We start from the raw sequence: 19,795 nt of genomic DNA on the forward strand, positions 1-19,795 counted from the left end.
AGCTGAAGCGATAAAAGTAATCCGGGGTAGTCTCCACGCAGTGATAAGGATAAGGGCGATAGTCGTTGATGTTGTACAGCCGGATCGAGTGCGTGCTACAGGCCACAACTCGGCGGCCGAATAGATTTTTTTTTTTCACAGGGATTACTCACAGGGATTATTTCCAGGGGAATATTCGGGAGCAGCCCCTTTCTCTCTTCCGGGTTTGTTTATTGGACGCCGCGCTCAGGCCTATGCCTGATACATAGCGCAACAGCCACCCTGGATGGTTGCCGGCCTATCACCGGCAAGACAAATCAAAAAGGAAATTGTCACAGATGCAGGTACCGTGTACACGGCCTCCGGACGGACTATTTTTGAACTATTGGCTCGATCACTGGGTGGAACATGGCACCGCAGCCGCTGCAGGGATTGGGCGCTAAGATAATCAGGGGAACACGGCCGTGATTCAAGCAGCGCTGGTTAATTGTCTGTACACAGTGGGAATATGTAACTATACGGTGCGGCAGTATAGATAGATGGGTAGGCACAACGCAAAAGAGCCCAAGCAACCCACCCTGTACAGAGAGAACCTGGGATATCGGCATATCGCATGGCCGCATCAACAAGGGTTAAACATCTCCCGTTTCTCCCACGGCAACCCAGCGATCCTCCTACCGCGCCACCACGGCACCTTAATCGCTAGACGACGAGCTCGACGAGCTGGAGCTGGAGCCGTGACGCTTGTGATGCTTGTGCTTCTTCTCCTTCTTATGCTTCTTGTCTTTCTTCTCGTGCTTCTCACTGTCCAGTAACCAGATACGTTAGCCACATGCATCACTTCGAACACGTTCCCACACCGACCCAGATCAACTTACTATTCATGATGCGCAACATTCGCACCCACAGCACCCAAGATCGCACCGCCCGCACTGCCCATCACCCCACCACCCATCTTGTGGCCCATAAACCCGCCTGCGGCGCCGCCGATCAGAGTCGATCCCAGACCGCGCTCGCCCTCGGGTCCTACTGCGCCAGGCGGGTATCCCTGCTGCGCGCCGGGGGGCGCCGCGTTGCCGTAGTACGAAGAGCTCTCGCCGCCGTGTTGGGGCGGGTACCCCTGCTGGGGGGGATAGCCCTGCTGCTGAGGAGGATAGCCCTGCTGCGGCGGCTGTCCGTATTCCCCCGGCCCGCCGGGGTAGCCCTTCTCGCTGTAGGAAGGCGGGTTGCCGTGTTGGCCGTAGGGCTGTTGCTGTTGGTTGTATTGTTGCTGTTGCTGGTGGAGAGGGTTAGTTCCTTTCCTTATCTCTGCGAGATGGTCTTGTCCCTCGCGCGATCTGTCTGCGACTTACTTCAGGAGGGTAGTAACCTTGCTGAGGCGGGGCGCCGTAATTTCCCTGTGGTGGGTAGCCCTGGCCACCCTGCTGGGGCGGCTGGCCGTAGTATTCACCTCCGTAGCCTTGCTGGGGAGGGCCGCCGTAATAGGACATGGTTGATTGTGATGAGTGTGTGGAAGAGTTGAAAATGACAGGAGCAGGAAGAGAAGATGGCGGTGTCAGGGGAAGAAGTTATGGGCAGCGGGGCAGCCAAGGGCACAGCCACCGTCTGACTCCACAGCCACTGTCCATATACACAGTATACCACGAATGCTTATGATTGTTGAGATCTGTGTAGAGAAATGGATTTGTAGGGTGTAGGTCTGCTGTAGACTAAGAACAGAGTGCACAGGTATCTACATTCGTACATCTAGGTAGACGTCGACTGTATACCGCCAAGAAATCCGATCTTTTGGCCCCTACCAAAAATATCAGGGAGAGAAGAAGTGTGATACAGTCATGAATTAGCAGGAAATATAGTAAGGTCATCTTACTCTATTTCTAGATACATGTGTAGCTCAGTCCATGTTCAGCATGGACTGTTGTAGCCGAATCCGTGGATAGAGCCTCAGGTGCCTAACCCCAAGTGCTACATACTTGCTCTGGTTGGGATGCACCTTGTCCCCTTTTGGACATTTGCCATATTCAATGAAGCTATATCATCGTACTCGTAGAATTGTTCTTTCCTCAATACCCACCCTTCGGTGAATCAGTAGTATCTCCTCCTATTCTCTATTATTTACACTTCCACCACTACCACTTCCCTCACGTTGCCATTCGCTTCTATTGTGTCTTGCCTCTATTTCTCCACACCAATTGTTGATTCACAGTGAATACAACCTCAATCTATATCAAAATTCTCCCTTTAGCACTTTGGCTATCCTCGATTCCCTCACACATCTTCATATCGTTCAACATCAACCTCGACCATTCACGCCATTCAAGCCATGGCTAACAAGGCACTCATCACCTCCCACCCTCGCACGGCCACGAAGCCAAAGGAGAAATCCTTCAACATGCCCTTCGGCCCCGAGGTCGAAATCTTCGACGAAGCGAGGGGCATCTACACCAAGCAGGCCATCTTCCAGAATGACCACGCCACTACCACCACTACCGCCATCAACTCCAGTTTTGTCAAGCCAGCAGACATGACACCCTTCCACAAGGGCTACGACGCATTTCTCCGCCAGCAAGAAAAAAAGGCTCTTTCGGCTCAGGCTCACAAGAAGCGGATCACCACGGCCATCGCCAGGCCGGTCAAGTCCCCTCCGTCTCGGGGTAGCTCTCTCACGGGCACCCCATCGCCCAAGCCTATTGTGCGCACGGCCAAGAAGGGTGTCTTCCGGGTTATCAAGCCCCGTCATCCTCGGATGAATCTGGATGAGTGGCTGCGGAGCGGGAAGGCGGCTTTTGTGGATGAGAAGAAGTCGGTGGCTTGATTTTTGCTAGAACGGATGACAAACTGGGCTATAGTTGATAATTGAGGGAGGGCCGACAATTGGTTTCTGGTCGCTGTGTCTTTCTTTCATCTGAAGCTTGTGATATCGGGGCGTGTCGTCGGTTTAGAGACTTGGAAGATAGTGTATGTATATCGCACTATGTCTACAGTTTACAATGGTCTTTTACAATGGAGAGGAGGATAGGAATTGAATCAAGTAGATATAGAAAAAAAAAAAAAAAAATTACAGTAAAAACAGCAAGAAAAAATGGAACAAAAGAAAATCATTTCAAATAGACTAAATAGATTTCATCACGAACCACTGTATCCCATCGTTAGTATCATTGTACAATGAATTCTCAAGAAGAGGTATGTACTTACCCACGTCGACCGCGACCGCGACCGCGACGGCCACGGGCAGCCGGAGCAGCGGGGCGGGCAGGAGCGCGGGTGGGCGGAGCGTTGGGGGTTGCAGTTGTATCAGTAGGGCGGCAGGAGGGCGCTGCAGGAGCGCAGGCTGGGTCGACCGGGGCGGGCACAGCAGCCGGTCGTGGCGGGGCGGAGGCAGCAGCAGGTCGTGGCGGGGCGGGGGCAGCAGCAGGACGAGACGGGGTGGGTGCGGGGGGGGGGGGTTTGTAGTCGGCCGGCGCACAACGACGAGCTCCTCGTCGGCTTTGATGAAGCCCGAACGGACGGCGTGGTGACGCAGGATAGTCGTAGATGCCCAGGCGCCCATACTGGCGTCTCGTGAGGATTTCGGGAGTTCCATCCACTCAATGGCCGCCTTGCGGACGGCGCACCGGGCGGACGGATGCCCCCACTGGCCACACGTATAACATTGGAGACCTCTCTGCAACCAGTTATATCAGAAATTGTAATCGATATATGAATATCTGGTGGGGTACTCACTATCTTCTTGCGTCTGGGTCCGTCACGGAACACCGGCTTATCGGGCGGGGGCCTCTTGGGCGGGCCGCCGGGCGGAGGGGGGGGCGGGGGGGACGGGCCATCAGCAGCAGCTTCAGCCATGTCTAATGGGAGATATCAGTATGTGTAGATGTGTAGACGTGTATGTATGTGAGAAGGCTTACCGAGGGTGGCTGGCGGATTGGGGGTTGGGGGGGCGCGGGGGTGGTGAATGGCAGGGGGGGACGAGAGAGCAGAAGAAAGACAGAAAGAAAGGAAGAAGGAGGAGGACCTCGATCGGAGAATTTATAGCCTGTCAACAAGCTCATTCACTGCCGAAGATCACGCAGATCACGCGCGCACAGACCATATGCACGGGCCACACCCGAGGATCCCCTGGCACGCCGGGACTAGATGAACCACGTTTCTACTGCGGACCGGAGGAAAGAGGCGAGTTGCTTCACATCTTCCCTGATGCTTGATGTCAACTGCCTTATATGATTGCGTAGAGCATCTCAATGCAAAGTACGTCGTATGTCAACCTCCTATTCTTTTCAAATCGTGATACAAGTATTCTGGCCACGAGGATCAGAACTTGAACTTGGGACGGGTCCTGAAGTGTTTGGTGCCTTCAATCTGGCTGTTTCTTGGGGACATGATGAAATAGGCGAGAGGCTTCATAAAGGTTCTGATCTTTTACTCATACAGCATTGCATGACAGTATCGAGGATCTGAAGTAAAGTACGTAGTCGGCCGATTACCCTTGTCTGATGAAATCGCGATACGAGTATTCTGGGCGTGGGGATCACGAACTCGGACTGGGATGCCTCCTTGAAAGTTTTGTATCTACAGGTTTTGTGAGTCGCGTCGATGGGCCACCGGTCGATACCTACACCCCAAGACTGGTCCGCTTCACACTCATTCCGGGCCTCGAAGCAGCTCACACATGGCTCTGCCTGTCATGTCTCTTATTCTACCGACTTTTATGCCCGTGTGAGGTGACTCTCATGGCCAAAATGAGATCGTTCACAAAAGGTTCGCAAATCTAGGCTCCTTCGGCTCTCCCTGACATCCACCAGGACTCTATCCGATTCGGCTATCGATCATATTGTCGAAGACGCCTTGACGAGAACAGTGAGACTGTGGCGCAATGCCGCGCTCGCCTCGTTAGTCCACTCAAGTATTCTCTACCGCAGATTTGACAGTTACATCCGCGTGAAATGCGAAACTACTTGCTATTTGGACAACATGCAAAAAGCTGGCCATTCACCGTCACTCCGCACGGTGAATACAGTCTACGGCACCAAGTTCCCTTGGGATATTTACAGACGCATTGTTGAGCACTGCAGTTGCATCGCAGACTCGACTGCGCGTTTCGAGTGTACCACCTCGGGCAGAATGGCTATTGATTTGCCAAACCGCGAATTGCCTGCCCTTGGTGGACTTCTGGGTGCGCATAGAGGTACACCCTTCGAAACAACTACACTGTGGATATTTCTGTCGTGCCGTTGCTAACCATACAGACCTAGCCGAATGATCTCGCATTGTCGACTTTACGATCGAGCATCTCAATGTGCTGGAGCGCGTCTCCCCGACGACCACCACCAACGCCACAAAGCGTGCGAACGAAGACAATGACAACAACAGCGACCAGGAAGGCTACGAGCTCCACAAACAGAAACTCGTCTTTTGTTCAGGAATCGGTGGAATGTACGATTGAGGGAATGCGACCGATGAAAGTTGGTATGCCGCGCCGAGCAGCGCGCCCGGGGGCGTTTACGAGGGATCAGGGATTGCAATCGAGACCGCGATGGTGGGATGGACGTATACACCCTACGTAGGTGGATACTGCGCTAGCAAGGACTACGCTGGTCTCCTTCACGGTCCTTGTGAACATGCCCCATGCGGTAGGACAGAGTCGATTCAGTGGCATCGGAATCCAAAGGACTTTAACCAAGTGCTTTGTGATGCCTGTTACCAACACGTTAGGAAAACAGGAAAGCTCCGTACTACGAAGCTAATTGAGGCGAGTACAGTCAAGGCTCTCGCTGGACCCCTTCGCGGTCCTTGTGAAAATGCAGTATACGGCAGGGAAAAGTCGCGTACATGGTACCTGAATCCAAAGGATTTGAACCAAGTGATTTGTGATGCCTGTTACCAACGCGTTATGACGGTAGGTCGGCTGCGCACTACGGAAGAGATTGAGAAGGCTCGATTTAGGGCTCTCGGGACCATTCACGGTCCTTGTGAACAGAGCCTATGCCGCGCGAAAGAGTCGAATCAGTCAGTGGCGCCGGAATCCAAAGGACTTAAGCCAAGTGCTCTGCAGAAACTGCTATTATCCCTGCGTGAAGAGAGGCCGGCAGAAGCGATTGCGAAGGGTGGAAATCTATCGGCTAAGATGAAAGTGGCCAAAGCGAAAAAGTCGAAGGTATGATTTGGTTACGCCGAACTGTCTAGCCTTTAACGGCAGTCTCAGGATAATTTACATCCTACTTGCAGCCTACTGATGTCTTTTCTTAGATAGGTCGACGTGAAGAAATGTTCGGTTTAGTTTGGGCCCGGGGGTCGTATTCCGGGTGGCTTGCGGGGACCGAGTCATGTTTCTTCAACCCCACCCTACTCCACACTACACACACACACACTAACACACCTCGGTCTGAACAGATCAACATCGGAATAAGTCTCATCCGGGGAGGAACGTGCTCAGAAGTACGGACTCCGAAGGGGGCATTTCACTGGAGTGTCCCGAATAGCCGGCTGCAAACAGAAAAAGGGCAGACCGTGTCCCCTAAGCCGATTACCGGACATCTAGCTGGCTCGGAACTTTTTCTGTGGACCGCAGTGCCAGCCCCTGATTCGTGCTGGATCCCCTCGCTGGGCCACACTATCCCCCAGAAGGCTCAAGATCGGCATTCCCCGAGAAACCAGGAAGCGAACCCGTGCTTGGAGGCGTCCGAATAAGCGGGGTTGGGCTTGGGGAGTTTAACGGACCTAAGTACATCGGTCCGTTACTTAAGTCGCGTGGCTCCGGCTTTCTTGGTTTCTCTTTCTGTCACCCGCTCTGCACAACCAGCCATGGCGGACATCCAGGAAAAGCCCCAGCAGACCAACGGGGAGGCTATTTCCTCGCCGGTGATTGAGGAGCATATGAGCGCCAGGCAATATGTGATGACTCGGATTCCGACCCTGGTGCCGCCCATGAGGCCGGCCCCGAACCCCTTCAAGGCGCTCGCGATGTTGAACACACAACAGTGGCTGTTTTTCTTGGTACGTCTGACTTGCCACTCATATTTTAAATGCTAATGAACATCAGGTCGCCTTCCTCGGCTGGACGATAGATGCCATAGATTTTTTTTTGGTCTCTCTTACAACGGAAGATCTGGCAACGAGCTTCAAAACGTCGGTCACTAATATCACCTGGGGCATCACCCTCGTGCTCATGCTGCGGTCCGTCGGCGCGATCATCTTCGGTATTGCGTCCGATCGTTATGGCCGCAAATGGCCGTTTGTTGTCAATCTGGTCCTGTTCATCATCCTCGAATTGGGCGCGGGCTTCTGCCAGACCTACCAACAGTTCCTGGCCTGCCGCGCCCTGTTCGGGATTGCGATGGGCGGTCTCTACGGGAACGCCGCCGCCACGGCACTCGAGGACTGTCCCTCCGAGGCCCGCGGTATTGTCTCCGGTCTGCTGCAGCAGGGCTACGCATTTGGCTACTTGCTTGCTACGGCGTTTGCGCGTGGCCTGGTCGATACCACCTCGCATGGCTGGCGCCCGCTGTACTGGTTCGCAGCGTGCCTGCCCGTTCTGGTTATTGTTTTCCGCCTATGTCTGCCGGAGACCAATACCTTTATAAGGCGGCAGGCGATGCGGGAGCAAGTAAGCGGTGGTGTGGCCAAGTCTTTCGTGGAGGAGGGCAAGGTCGCGCTCAAGCGTCACTGGCTGCTGTTGGTCTACTTGGTGCTGCTGATGACGGGCTTTAACTTTATGGTACGTAACACCGCACCGAAAATGGTTTGTGGGCAATTGCTAACTCGTCCTAGTCTCACGGATCGCAAGATCTCTACCCAACCATGCTGGAAGCCCAGTTCAACTTTTCCCCCAATGCCGTCACCGTCACTCAAGTTGTCGCCAACCTCGGCGCGCTGACGGGCGGCACGCTCTGCGGCTGGGCTAGTCAGATCTTCGGCCGGCGGTTCTCGATCATCGCGATCTCCATCGTCGGCGGCGCGCTGTTGTACCCATACACGTTTGTGGAGAACCACTCGGTGATGGCTGCCGCCTTCTTCGAGCAGTTCATGGTGCAGGGTGCCTGGGGTGTGATCCCCATTCACCTGATGGAGCTATCCCCAGGTCCCATCCGCACATTTGTCGTCGGTACCGCGTACCAGCTGGGTAATCTGGTATCGTCGGCGAGTTCGACCATCGAGTCGACCATCGGCGAGCGCTTCCCGCTGCCCCCGACCAAGACCGAGCCCCATCGCTACGCGTATGGCAAGGTCATTTGTATCTTCATGGGCTGTGTCTTTGCGTACACGATTCTGATTACCTTGGTCGGTCCCGAGCATCTCGGCCGCGAGTTTGACGCCGAGCATGATTCTGATTTGGCGGAGGTTGCTGCCCACCGTGGCCTGGCGAACCATGGCGATGATACTAGTGATTCTGAGAAGGGGGCTGCTAAGCTGTAGGAATAATTTGCTTTGCTTCTTTGATTTTCTGATGAACTATATACCAGGTTAATGCTCATGGGTGTGACTTGCTATGGAATATTGTCGTACTATCAATCCTAATAAGATAAATTCTGGTCAGCTATGCGCTTGAAGACCGTCACTCCCTATCCCAGAGAAAAGAATCATGGTGGATCCGTGTCTGCTTAATGATAATCGTTCACTCTAGCGTTCGCCAGTCATTGGGTTGAAGTATCTTCATCTCCACTATACAGCTCGAAATAGAATAAGAAATCAGCACCTACCTTACCGCTGTTTTCCCAGGTCTTACTCGTCCTTTTATAATTCCCCAGGCTGCGGGGAGATCAGCCACCCCGCAAACACCCTGGTCTATATGCGCTTACCTACGTAGTGCCGTCTACTCTAGGTCACGCCATTCGCCGGCTAAATGCACTCATTGGATCGCGATATTATGTGCTTTAATTTCGAGGAAATTACTACCTACAGTATCCACCGCTGCCCAGCAGTTGGGGATCCGACTTGGGGACGGGTGTTTCACTCAGAGCATTTTCTTCCTATCTTGAGATACAGAATAGTGTGTTGAACGGTGGCAACTGCAGGAACCTACAGGATTTGGTAGCTCAGCAGATGCCTGCACGACACGCGTCCAGCGTTTGACCGGCCCGTTGATAAAAACCGGCGATCAGGCAGGTGATGTCTCAGTCCGGCGCCGCCTCGACTAGTCTCACCTGCCACGCTGGATTGGTGGAGGCAAATTAGTATTTTCGGACAAGCGAAAAAGACAAAAGTCAACGTAGACGGAAAGAAGAGTTGAATATTTCACACGACAGGCTTTGAAGTTTCTCGTCCAGGGCACAAGAAGCAGGTAACGTAGTACCCAGAAGTTCTGCCGACCCGCCTAGTGCCAAGTCTTTCGCTCTCTCCCCCGAAACTTCACCTTCACTCACTTCACCCATTCCACTCCCACATTCCTCCCTTCCTCCCACCTCCACTCTTTCCCCCTCCCTGTGCGGACGCTCCCCCTTGCCAAGAGAGAGTCCGTGGGCGCTGGATGAGTCCCGGCTCCGCCTCCCTCCAATGCACAGACGCTCGTCTGGCTCCCCTGTCGAGGCCGACGAGGATTCAGCCTCTCGCACCACCACACCCCCGTCCTCCTCGGACGATCATGGCTCCAACTCCATCGACTCCGCCAACGAGAAATCGCGGTCGCAGATAGCCCCCCGAGGCACCTCCTTCGACACTCGCCGCGACGGCAGCTCGACGCCGCGCTCCCGGAATTCGAGCATGTGGCGCACCCCGTCCTCCCATCCGTCCAACGATACCAAAACCATGCCATTGGCCTCGCCCCGACTTCCGATGGAGGCCCCTTCCCCCGATGGCCGCCGCTGGCGACAGTCCCGCCTGCGCAATCCCTGGACCAGCTCCATCCTCACGGCCTTCACCACCTGCGTCGCGGTCGCGTTTCTCATCTCGATTGTTCGGTCGTTCACCGGTCGCCAGGCCGGGAGTAATGGCTGCGGCGTGCCCATGATGAGCCCAACGTTTATCAAGATGTTGGACTTTGACACGGAGCACACGCGGTTCGCCAGCAAATACAACCTCTACCTATACCGTGAGGAGGGCGTGGACCCTTACACCCAGGATAATATCGGGTTGAATGGCGTGCCGGTCTTGTTTCTTCCAGGCAATGCCGGCAGCTATCGACAGGTCCGCTCATTGGCCGCCGAGGCCTCCCGATACTACTACGATGTGGTGCGCCACGACGAGGACCGGATCGGGGCGGGCGCCCGCAGCCTGGATTTTTTCATGGTGGATTTCAACGAAGACATGGCGGCGTTCCACGGGCAGACATTGCTGGATCAGGCTGAGTACGTGAATGAGGCCATCGCGTACATTCTCTCGCTTTATCATGACCCCCGGCGGTCGCGGCGCGATCCCGGACTACCCGACCCCAGCGCAGTCGTTCTCATCGGGCATTCCATGGGCGGCATTGTAGCACGCACGTCCCTGACCATGGCCAATTACCAAGCCAATTCAGTCAACACCATCATCACCATGTCGGCACCGCACGCGAAACCTCCGGTGTCCTTCGACTCGGACATCGTCCACACCTACAAACAGATCAATGACTACTGGCGCGAGGCCTACTCGCAGACTTGGGCAAACAACAACCCCCTGTGGCACGTTACTCTGATTTCCATTGCCGGTGGCGCGCGTGACACTGTGGTGCCCTCAGACTACGCGAGCATTTCCTCTCTCGTTCCCGAGACGCACGGCTTTACCGTGTTCTCCTCCACTATTCCCGATGTGTGGATCGGCATGGACCACTTATCGATCACTTGGTGCGACCAGTTCCGTAAGGCCATCACCAAGTCACTGTTTGAGATTGTTGATGCTCGACGCCCGAGCCAGACGAAGCCCCGAGCGGAACGCATGCGGGTGCTGAAGAAGTGGTATCTCACCGGACTTGAGTCCGTGGCAGAAAGGACGCTCTCACAGAAAGAACCAAACACTCTCTTGACTCTCGAGGACAACGCAAACACAATACTCGCCCAGGGCCAGCGTCTGATCCTACGAGAGTTGGGCCAGCAACACGGGCCAGATGTTCGCATGCTGCCGATCCCACCTCAGGGCATCTCGGGCAAGAAATTCACCTTGCTCACCGATCAGCCAATCGATAAGGACAGCAACCTCGAAGTGCTCTTTTGCAGCGTCTTCCCACTGAGCAATGGCCGGTCAACCGTCTTCGCTTTGAACTTGGATTTCTCGGGAGGCACTGTGGGCTCAACCCGCCTCGCTTGCAAGAGCGCCGCCGACGATGCCATTCATCTGCCGGCTTCCACGCGGCAATCGCAGCATCCGTTTGACCGCAGCCCGCCATTCTCCTATCTTCAGTACGATCTCGAGGACCTTGCTGAGCACCAGTTTGTCGCCGTTGTAGACAAAGCCAATACCCCTACTCAAGGCTTTGTCGTTGCTGAGTTCTCAGACAGCTCGGATGCCATGATTCGTGCCAAGGTGGGCCTGGGTGGTCTGCTGAGTGCCGGCCTGAAGATGCGTCTTCCTGCGAACCGGCCCATGCTCACCGAAGTGAGAATTCCGGCATTGCATTCCAGTCTCCTTGATTATCGACTCAAGATCACGCGACACCCCCAGAGTCCGGAGTTGTTCGCTCCGCTTTTGCGGCAATCCATTGGCGACCCGCACGAGTCCAAGTTTTTTGTCAACGTCGATGATGTCAATGTCAACCTCCACGGCATGGCACCATTCGTGCCACCGCCGCTCCGCGAACAGGCTGCCTCGAATGGTGTTTCGTTCCAGCTCTGGACTGACCCGAGCATTGGTTCGACGGTCGACATCTCGCTACAGGTGGACATCACCAGCAGTCTTGGCGAGCTGGTCATGCGGTACCGCACCATCTTTGCTGCATTCCCGCTGCTGGTTGTGGCGCTTGTCCTCCGCAAGCAGTTCCAGATTTACGATGAGTCGGGATATTTCATCCCCTTCACCGACGCCCTAGATCGTGCCATGCGGTCTTCGCTTCCACTGTTGCTGGTCGCCATGTCGTTACTTGCTTCCTCGCTGGCTAGTCATCAGAGTCTCCCTCCGACGGACGACCCATTCCATTGGCGGACGAACTCCACCGAGACTCCCATCGATTTCACGAAGAATGACCTGTTGTTGGGATCTCAAGATACGTTTTTCTGGTTTCTGGTTCCGATCTTCGGTCTCATCAGCGTTGGCGCCTGCGTTATTATTAACTACCTGGCTCTGGCCATTGTCAACATCTTCTCTCTGGTCTATGGGATCCTGCATAGCAAGTCGGGTTATATCCGACGCGAGGAGCGAGTGTATGCCGAGTACTATTCCTTTGGATGGACTTTTACTAATTGCAACAATAGCAACCTGCCGATTTTCAGCCCGCCCACTCCGCGACGGCGTATCATCCACACTGCCATCCTCCTGCTGCTCGTCTCAACCATCATCCCCTACCAGTTCGCCTATATGGTGGCCTGTATCGTGCAGCTAGCCACATGCGTCCGGGCACAATGGCACGCCAAAGAAACCAAGTCCGCATCCCATCTCAACTTCGGCAACTACGCGCACTCGATCTTGATCCTGATGCTGTGGGTCTTGCCAATTAACGTCCTGGTACTCCTGGTCTGGGCCCACAACCTCGTGGTACACTGGTTCATGCCCTTCTCCTCGCACCACAACGTCCTCTCCATCATGCCCTTCCTCATCCTGGTAGAAACCATGACCAGCGGCACAATGATCCCCCGCATAACCACCCGGTTCAAACACGTCACCTCGATGATCTTCTTCGCCATCGCCATCTACTCCGCGATCTACGGCGTCTCCTACGCCTACCTCCTCCACCACCTTGCCAACCTGCTCGCTGCCTGGTTTGTGGGTCTCTATCTATTTGGAAACAAGTTTTCCCCCCGCCGCCTGTGGCGCATTATCGATGGCGAGGAACACGCTCCCTCGGAACCTGGGAGTAGTCACGTCAAGAAGAAGCCATGATTTTTTTTAAATTCTATGTTAATTTTGTTTCTGTCTCTTTCTTCTTTTCCGAGTCTCCTTTTTCTTACCTTGCCTTTTTTTGTTCTGCGTCTATGGAGTTGTGTTCCGCATCTGAGAATGGAGTTATGGTGGGTTTGTTTCATTTTCTTTTCTTGTTTGTACAAATGGCGGGATGATTGTGTTCTTCCTGTCTCTTGAGATGAGACTGGGCGGAGAGGGATGGAGAAGGGCCAGTTGTTACTCTGACTCGCTCCTCTCTACCCACCGGCAATCTCCTGTCTTTTTTCTTTTCTGTTCCAGTCCTTTTCCTCCTGCATCCCGACCCCTTAATCTTTCTTCCCCATTCCCGCATGGCCGTCTGTCCGTCTAATTCCATCATGGGACGTCTGTGCTACAATTCCTTCGATTCGACGTCGGGATGCTGCTGCCTTTCCACCGAAGGGTCTGGCGTATATACCCATTTTGTCTTCTCGTCTTTTAATTTTCTTTTCGCTTCTCTTTTCTGTTTCTTTTACCCCTGAACATAGAGTGTTTCTTTGACTGGGATGCGAGCTGCGTGCGCATGGCGAGTCAGCGGAGAAGATGGTTGTGGTTGATAGATAGAGTATCCTACTACTTAATTTTCTTATTCTTTATCTTCTTTCATCAAATTTTGTAGACTGTTGACGCTTGTCGTAAACAAATTGCCGGGAACGAAAAAGACGAAGATGAGAGTCTCCGAGTCAATTCAGATAGATATCAATCACCCTTTCTCGCTATGCAGATATCCCTCATGTCCAGCACTTTGGGACAGTTAATTCTAATATACAATAAACTAATACAACACCATCCCCATAGAATCCAGCTCATTTACCGGCAATCCTACTGCCACCCTTCTTATCCGGAGCATCCACACCACGCCTTGGCGAATTTGCGTCGCCCTTTGGCTCCGAGTCCGAATATTTCCTGCTGAGCATATCCCTCGCGGAATCCTTGAGCGTGAACGCGTACTGCGCCGCAGGCTTGGGTCGATCCCACCAGATATCCCACCTGTTCCACGTCTCGTCACGGCTTATCCGCGGCACGAGAGCCGACACCCGTCGCCAGTGATGCCGCATGAATCGGTAATTGATATCGTGTGCGCGTCCGCCTTCGTGGTCGAAGGTATCTTCTTTCGCCAGACCTAGTGTTAGGTCTTTGAACAGGTTTTCGTCGGCTTTGTCTTCCTCTCCCACCTTTCCTTCCTTAAAGGTCCGTTTCGCTGGCGTCCGCTGCTTCACGCGGGTCCATCGTACTGTCCCGTCCACCAGACCGTCCAGTGTGCGCAGAATATTGTCTGGTAGTGGGGGGAGAAGACTGTCGAGCACATCCTGATACCATTTCTGGCGAAGGTTCACCTTACGGACATGCGGCACGGGCTGGCCCCAGCTATTCTGCGAGGGAATCGAAGGCGCAACCGTCTTGACCTGCGCTCTTGGTCGGCGCTGCTGGATCTCTGGATTGTTTATCTGGGACTTGAGCAGCGCCATCACAATAGCCGGCGGTTGCCAGTCATCCCCGAAGTTGGTCTTCTTGTTCGTCACCACATGCCGCACGGCCTCGGTGTCGGCGGGGACGGGCTCCGCTAGCATTTCTGCTAGAAGTTCATGCCGCCGTCTACCCGTACGGCCGTATGACATGTATAGCACTTTGGTTAGAGATCGCAAGCGACCGACTTGGGCTTTGCGTAGCAGTTGTGTTGTGGCGCGGGCGGTTTTGTCGAGGGCTCTCAGAGTATCCTTGGTCTGCTTGCGATGGCCGACGATGCGGAATCGCTGTATGACCCAGTCGTGCATGTAGCGCCGGGCCACTGGATCTGGGAGATAGGATGCATCGCGCAAGAGGGTGCGGAGGACGATTCGCCAGTATTCGGGGTGCTCGCGTCCGAGCATTATCGTGGGAGGGAAAAGTGACCGGCCCAAAACGGCAGAACGCGAAAATCCCTTTTGCGTGTCACGGGCGACGCGCCTTCTCTTTTCCCCCGCCCCGATCCCATTTACGGCTACTACGACAGACCGTATTACTACAGATATCGCTCCAGTAACACCAGTTCTTGCCTGTGTCACGTCTTACCCCATTATCCATCCCTACACTCGCTCTTCTCCGTGAATGGTCCACGTCTAGGGCGGTAGCCACACGCGCCTATCCCTTTCCTCGCGTCATCTCGCACAGCCACGCACACCCCAGCGAGAGAGAAAGTCGATGCCGACCGCCCTCACGCCAAATGTCCTACTCACAAAGCAGTACGGGGTCGAACGGCATGGCATATAACATGCTGAATGCCTCGCAATCCCTCTCCTCCACGCCTCGTGCCACGCCGCCGCCCCCAAAAGGAGGATCGCAGGCCTCCTCCTTTGGCATTCCAAACGGCCTACCCCGGGGTAGTTTCGGCGGATATGATGGCTCGAATGACTACGACAAGCCGCAGATCTACCGGGTTAGTTTCGTCCCACGATTAATGTTTGCGCTTGTACTGACCGTCACCCTCTTTTTTCTAGGCTGTCTATTCCAATGTGTCCGTTTACGAAATGGAAGTTAATAACGTCGCGGTGATGAAGCGGCGGTTCGACTCCTGGCTGAACGCAACCCAGATCCTGAAAGTGGCCGGCGTGGTGAAAGCGAGACGAACCAAAACCCTGGAGAAAGAGATTGCCGCCGGTGAACACGAGAAGGTGCAGGGAGGCTATGGAAAATACCAAGGCACATGGGTCAACTACCAGCGAGGCGTGGAATTGTGTCGAGAATACCATGTCGAAGAGATGCTGCGGCCGTTGCTGGAGTACGATCAGAGCCCCGATGGCACCGGCGGCCCTTCCCAGGGGACTCTGGACACGCCTACAAAGGAGCAGGCGATGGCGGCTCAGCGGAAGAGGATGTACAGTGGGGTTGATAACCGGAGTATGTCTCAGCCCCAGCAGGGCACATTCTTCCAAAATATCTCGCGCACCGCGGCAACCGCCGTCAATGCCCTCAGCAAGGCTCGATTCGATTCACCCAATGCAAACAGCCGCCGGCCCAGTATGGCTCGGAAGTCTTCGCAGCAGATGAACAGCCAAGAGTCTATGGCCTTCAGCAGCCAGCAGAGCATTTACAGTGTTTCCGACAGTGGATTTGGGAGCCTGCAGAACCGCTACCAGGGTCCCGATGACCATGATGAACAGGTAGAGCCACCACGCAAACGCATGCGTTCTGCATCACAACATGGCCTGCCGGCTAGCTTGCACCGGGAGCCATCGAACCTGTCCATGCACGATCCTACGCCGACGGAGCCCAACGACTCCTTCTACCAAGACATTGATCTTCCGCCACCCCCGCCAGACAATGGCCAAAAACGCGGTCTCGAGACACTGGCACCAGCCTCGACTCCAGAAAGATTCCAGAAGATGAAACTGATCATGACTTTATTCCTCGACAAGCGGGCGAAGGATTTCTCAAATCACCCAGCTCTGGTGCAGCTGACTGGATATGACCTCGAGATTCCTCTAGACGAGTATCGAAACAACGCCCTGCATTGGGCTGCGATGCTTGCACGGATGCCCCTGGTCAATGCACTGGTCGCCAAAGGCGTCGATATTTCACGGACTAATGGTGCTGGTGAGACGGCCCTTCAGAAGTCTGTGGGGACACGGAACAATCTTGACTACCGCAGTTTCCCTCGTTTGCTGCAGGTGCTCGCTCCGACGATCGACATGGTCGATTACAGCGGACGAACCATTCTGCATCATATCGCCATGATGGCGGCTACGGGCGGCGGTGGCCATGTGTCTGCAAAACATTACCTCGAGTCACTGCTGGAATTCATTGTGCGCCATGGTGGTATCGTGCCAACCACAAACGGAGATTCCGCGATGAACGGGTCTCACAACCCCGATGTGATCTCCTTGGGGCGGTTCATCTCGGAGATCGTCAATCTACGTGATGACCAGGGCGACACTGCCCTCAATCTGGCGGGACGGGCTCGCTCGGTACTTGTCCCGCAGCTTCTGGAAGTGGGCGCAGACCCTCATATCCCCAATCATACTGGTCTGCGCCCGGCGGATTATGGTGTTGGTGTCGATATGGTTGACGGCGCCCCGCAGTCCCAGCAAGCGTCAGATCGGAGCGACACGTTCATTGACCAGCTGGCAAAATCCAAGAAGGAGATTCTCGATGGTAAGTTTTCCTATCTAACATACCCACGATACTCCCTAACAACTTGTCCAGCGACGATGTCCCAGATCAGCGCGATGGTCGAAGAGGCTCTTGGTGGTATAGACCGAAAGCTTGCCTCAAGTGTCTCTCAAAAACAAGAGAAATTCGATCACTGGCATGCGAAGATCCGCGAGGCGGCCAAGGCTCGACAGATCGAGCAGAAGCAGTTCGATGAGCTGAAGCGCAAGTCTTCAGATCGAGTGGAGTTTGACCGGCGCATCAAGAACCTGGAGCGGTCTGCAGAGGGCTTGGTCACTACCATCAAAAATGAAGATGGGTGTGATCCGTCTAGAAATGCTGTTGTGGGTGATGCCGACCAAGATTCTGGGATTGACATCACTGTTTTCGAGACCTTATTCTCCGACACACTCGATGCGGCCTCTGGGTTTTCTACAGAGCAGACCGCATTCCTAACCTCCTTGCCAGCCGAGACTGTGCTCACGCATCGCGTCAAGTGCTACAAAGAATTCAATGCCGAGCTCCTGGCAGAGGTTGACGGTCTGAAAGCCAAGAACGCTGTGCTCGGTCAAAATTACCGCCGCATGGTCATGGCATGCACGGGGTGGACAGCGGAGCAAGTAGATGAGGCGGCAGAGGGTTTGACCCAATGCGTCAAGGAGTTGAACGATAACCCCGTCCCGGAGGACGAGGCCATCGAGATCCTCATGCGGGATCGAGGACAGGACTGGTAAATGTGTGATCTCTTAACTTAACTGTACTTTTTTTTTTTCCTCTTCGGGCGTCCAAGTGGGCTGGCTGGGCGGCGTTGATGCTTTCGAACTTTGTGTGTGATACTAATACCCTCTGAGACCTCGCCAATGGGTTCACTTGGCGCGTCTTTGTGTTTACGCTTGTGAATGAACGTGTGTGTGTACATTGGTCAGCAGTGTCTTGTTCGAGTCCCCTTCATTATCGGATAGAACTCCCGGCGTAGTCAAGTGATCTAGACCGGAGAATGCGATGTCTCAGGATTACTTTAATGCCGCCAGTCATGTTACCCTGATTCGGAGAATTCTAAGAGGAGCGTTAGGTGGTATTCGCTAAGACATCCAGACTATTGAACGCCAAGCGGAGCCAAGCGCCACCACTCGAAGTTGGTCACGCCAAGAAGACCCTAGTTCGTATTGGAGACGGTCAGACCGAGACACAAATTAAGATGGCAATCTAGAGCGATAGATGAGATGCACATGGGGAATGGATCATAAATAGGTCCTTAGCTCTGCAGAATCTGACTGTATTTTGGGCTTTCATCATTTCCGTACGGACGGCCATGCGTGTCGCTGGCTTTCTCGCTCTGCTCGCCGGGCTCTGCGCGAGCGTAGAGGGCGCGCCGAGGCACCTGGAACCCTATGAGCGGAGGACCCAGAGTCACACTTCGACGGTGCGCGCTCGTCACACGGAGTTAGGCCAGTTTGAGCACCGTGGCCAAGTTCCGACTTTAACGATCGAGAAGACGAGCACAAATCCGCATCCGATTACTTTGTTGTCAACCATCCATTTCACAACATTTAGGAAACTCAACCCGGTTACTGTGACGGAGACAGATTTGGTATCGACTACGGTCTATGTCACTGCCGCGGCGAATACCGATGTCGTCTCGGTCACTTCGACCGAGTTTGAGACGGACACTGTCTCGGTGACTCCGTCCGCTATCTCTAGCACCGTCTCGACAGACACCACGGTCACCGTCACGTCGACATCGACTGTTCATGCTTCAGGCGACTTCTTGCCGATTGCATTTACTCTTCCAACGGACGCGGCAGTGGTGCCAATCAAACGAGAGGTCGACCACAACCGGTCAAGATCGATTGGCTTTAAGGACCTGCGGCATCCGCAGGCTGTGAAGTGGGTAGAAGAAACAACCATCGAGACCATCATCATCGAGATTTTTGTCGGCAAAGCAATCACCAAAACCGAGCCCGCATCGAGAATCACCACCCGAACAACCAGCGTCATTACAGCCACGTCCACCATAATCCCCTCGGAGATCCCAACAACACTCATCTACACAACCACCTCAACCATATCCTCAACAACAACCCTCCTACCATCAACAGTAACACTCAAGCCAACAAACACTGTAACAGCATCAAGCACAACATCCCTCTACGCCGCCTGCGCAACACCCAACATCGCCGGCACACCACTATCATCGGACTTCGGCTCCCTAGCCGGTGGACATATCTCGCAGATTTGGTGGACACCTGCGCAGATGCCCGGGGGTACATGGCTAAAAATCGATGCGAGCTCGGCGTATGACTGCTGTGTGAGCTGCATACAGGATGCCAGTTGCGCATTCAGTACTTTTGGAGCCGGGTACTGCTATTTGGTCGAGTCGACTACGTGCTCCGAGTCGAATTATGCGAATGCGCTTGTGGTGCAGGGTGACAGCGATGGTTTGATGCAGGTGTCGAATGGGAATTGTGGGGTTGTTATTGAGGGTTCTGACTAAATTTAATAGGTATGGGTGGGAGTTTGGCGGTCCTTTCTTTGCATTTGCATTAGCATCAACATTTGGAGTTGGGTTGGAGTCGGCTAGCGATCATTTTCTTGCATATTTCCTTTTATAAATCAAATACACGATCAGATGTCATTTCCACTGCGTTGCTATCTGTACATCTTGCTCCAATACTTAATGGGTCTGGGATGCATGGACGGCGACATCTGGCTA

General features: G+C 54.2%; 8 protein-coding genes across 8 annotated transcripts; 5 read left to right on the forward strand and 3 right to left on the reverse strand.

Moving 5' to 3' along the window:
• Positions 1-674: 674 nt before the first annotated feature.
• PFLUO_LOCUS6394 (uncharacterized protein) lies at positions 675-1,469 on the reverse strand (the record flags this gene model as incomplete). Its single annotated transcript, XM_073783935.1, has 3 exons — positions 675-783; positions 858-1,255; positions 1,332-1,469. 3 exons carry the CDS (start codon positions 1,467-1,469, stop codon positions 675-677), a joined length of 645 nt encoding a protein of 214 aa, XP_073640440.1.
• An 833-nt stretch (positions 1,470-2,302) lies between these two features.
• Positions 2,303-2,794, forward strand: PFLUO_LOCUS6395 (uncharacterized protein; the record flags this gene model as incomplete). Its single annotated transcript, XM_073783936.1, has 1 exon — positions 2,303-2,794. One exon carries the CDS (start codon positions 2,303-2,305, stop codon positions 2,792-2,794), a length of 492 nt encoding a protein of 163 aa, XP_073640441.1.
• Positions 2,795-3,077: 283 nt separating this feature from the next.
• PFLUO_LOCUS6396 (uncharacterized protein) lies at positions 3,078-3,822 on the reverse strand (the record flags this gene model as incomplete). Its single annotated transcript, XM_073783937.1, has 3 exons — positions 3,078-3,115; positions 3,175-3,643; positions 3,703-3,822. 3 exons carry the CDS (start codon positions 3,820-3,822, stop codon positions 3,078-3,080), a joined length of 627 nt encoding a protein of 208 aa, XP_073640442.1.
• A 2,955-nt stretch (positions 3,823-6,777) lies between these two features.
• Positions 6,778-8,388, forward strand: PFLUO_LOCUS6397 (Carboxylic acid transporter; the record flags this gene model as incomplete). The annotated part of the gene is made up of 3 exons (XM_073783938.1): positions 6,778-6,969; positions 7,016-7,690; positions 7,744-8,388. The coding sequence occupies 3 exons, from the start codon at positions 6,778-6,780 to the stop codon at positions 8,386-8,388; spliced, it is 1,512 nt and encodes a 503-aa protein (XP_073640443.1).
• A 1,077-nt stretch (positions 8,389-9,465) lies between these two features.
• PFLUO_LOCUS6398 (GPI inositol deacylase) lies at positions 9,466-12,915 on the forward strand (the record flags this gene model as incomplete). Its single annotated transcript, XM_073783939.1, has 2 exons — positions 9,466-12,239; positions 12,291-12,915. 2 exons carry the CDS (start codon positions 9,466-9,468, stop codon positions 12,913-12,915), a joined length of 3,399 nt encoding a protein of 1,132 aa, XP_073640444.1.
• An 845-nt stretch (positions 12,916-13,760) lies between these two features.
• On the reverse strand, positions 13,761-14,825 carry PFLUO_LOCUS6399 (uncharacterized protein; the record flags this gene model as incomplete). Its single annotated transcript, XM_073783940.1, has 1 exon — positions 13,761-14,825. The coding sequence occupies one exon, from the start codon at positions 14,823-14,825 to the stop codon at positions 13,761-13,763; it is 1,065 nt and encodes a 354-aa protein (XP_073640445.1).
• Positions 14,826-15,157: 332 nt separating this feature from the next.
• PFLUO_LOCUS6400 (transcriptional regulator swi6) lies at positions 15,158-17,816 on the forward strand (the record flags this gene model as incomplete). Its single annotated transcript, XM_073783941.1, has 3 exons — positions 15,158-15,370; positions 15,432-17,085; positions 17,137-17,816. 3 exons carry the CDS (start codon positions 15,158-15,160, stop codon positions 17,814-17,816), a joined length of 2,547 nt encoding a protein of 848 aa, XP_073640446.1.
• Positions 17,817-18,394: 578 nt separating this feature from the next.
• Positions 18,395-19,576, forward strand: PFLUO_LOCUS6401 (uncharacterized protein; the record flags this gene model as incomplete). Its single annotated transcript, XM_073783942.1, has 1 exon — positions 18,395-19,576. One exon carries the CDS (start codon positions 18,395-18,397, stop codon positions 19,574-19,576), a length of 1,182 nt encoding a protein of 393 aa, XP_073640447.1.
• Positions 19,577-19,795: the final 219 nt, after the last annotated feature.

This window comes from Penicillium psychrofluorescens, assembly GCF_964197705.1.
Source record: "Penicillium psychrofluorescens genome assembly, chromosome: 4".
Lineage (NCBI taxonomy): Eukaryota > Fungi > Ascomycota > Eurotiomycetes > Eurotiales > Aspergillaceae > Penicillium > Penicillium psychrofluorescens.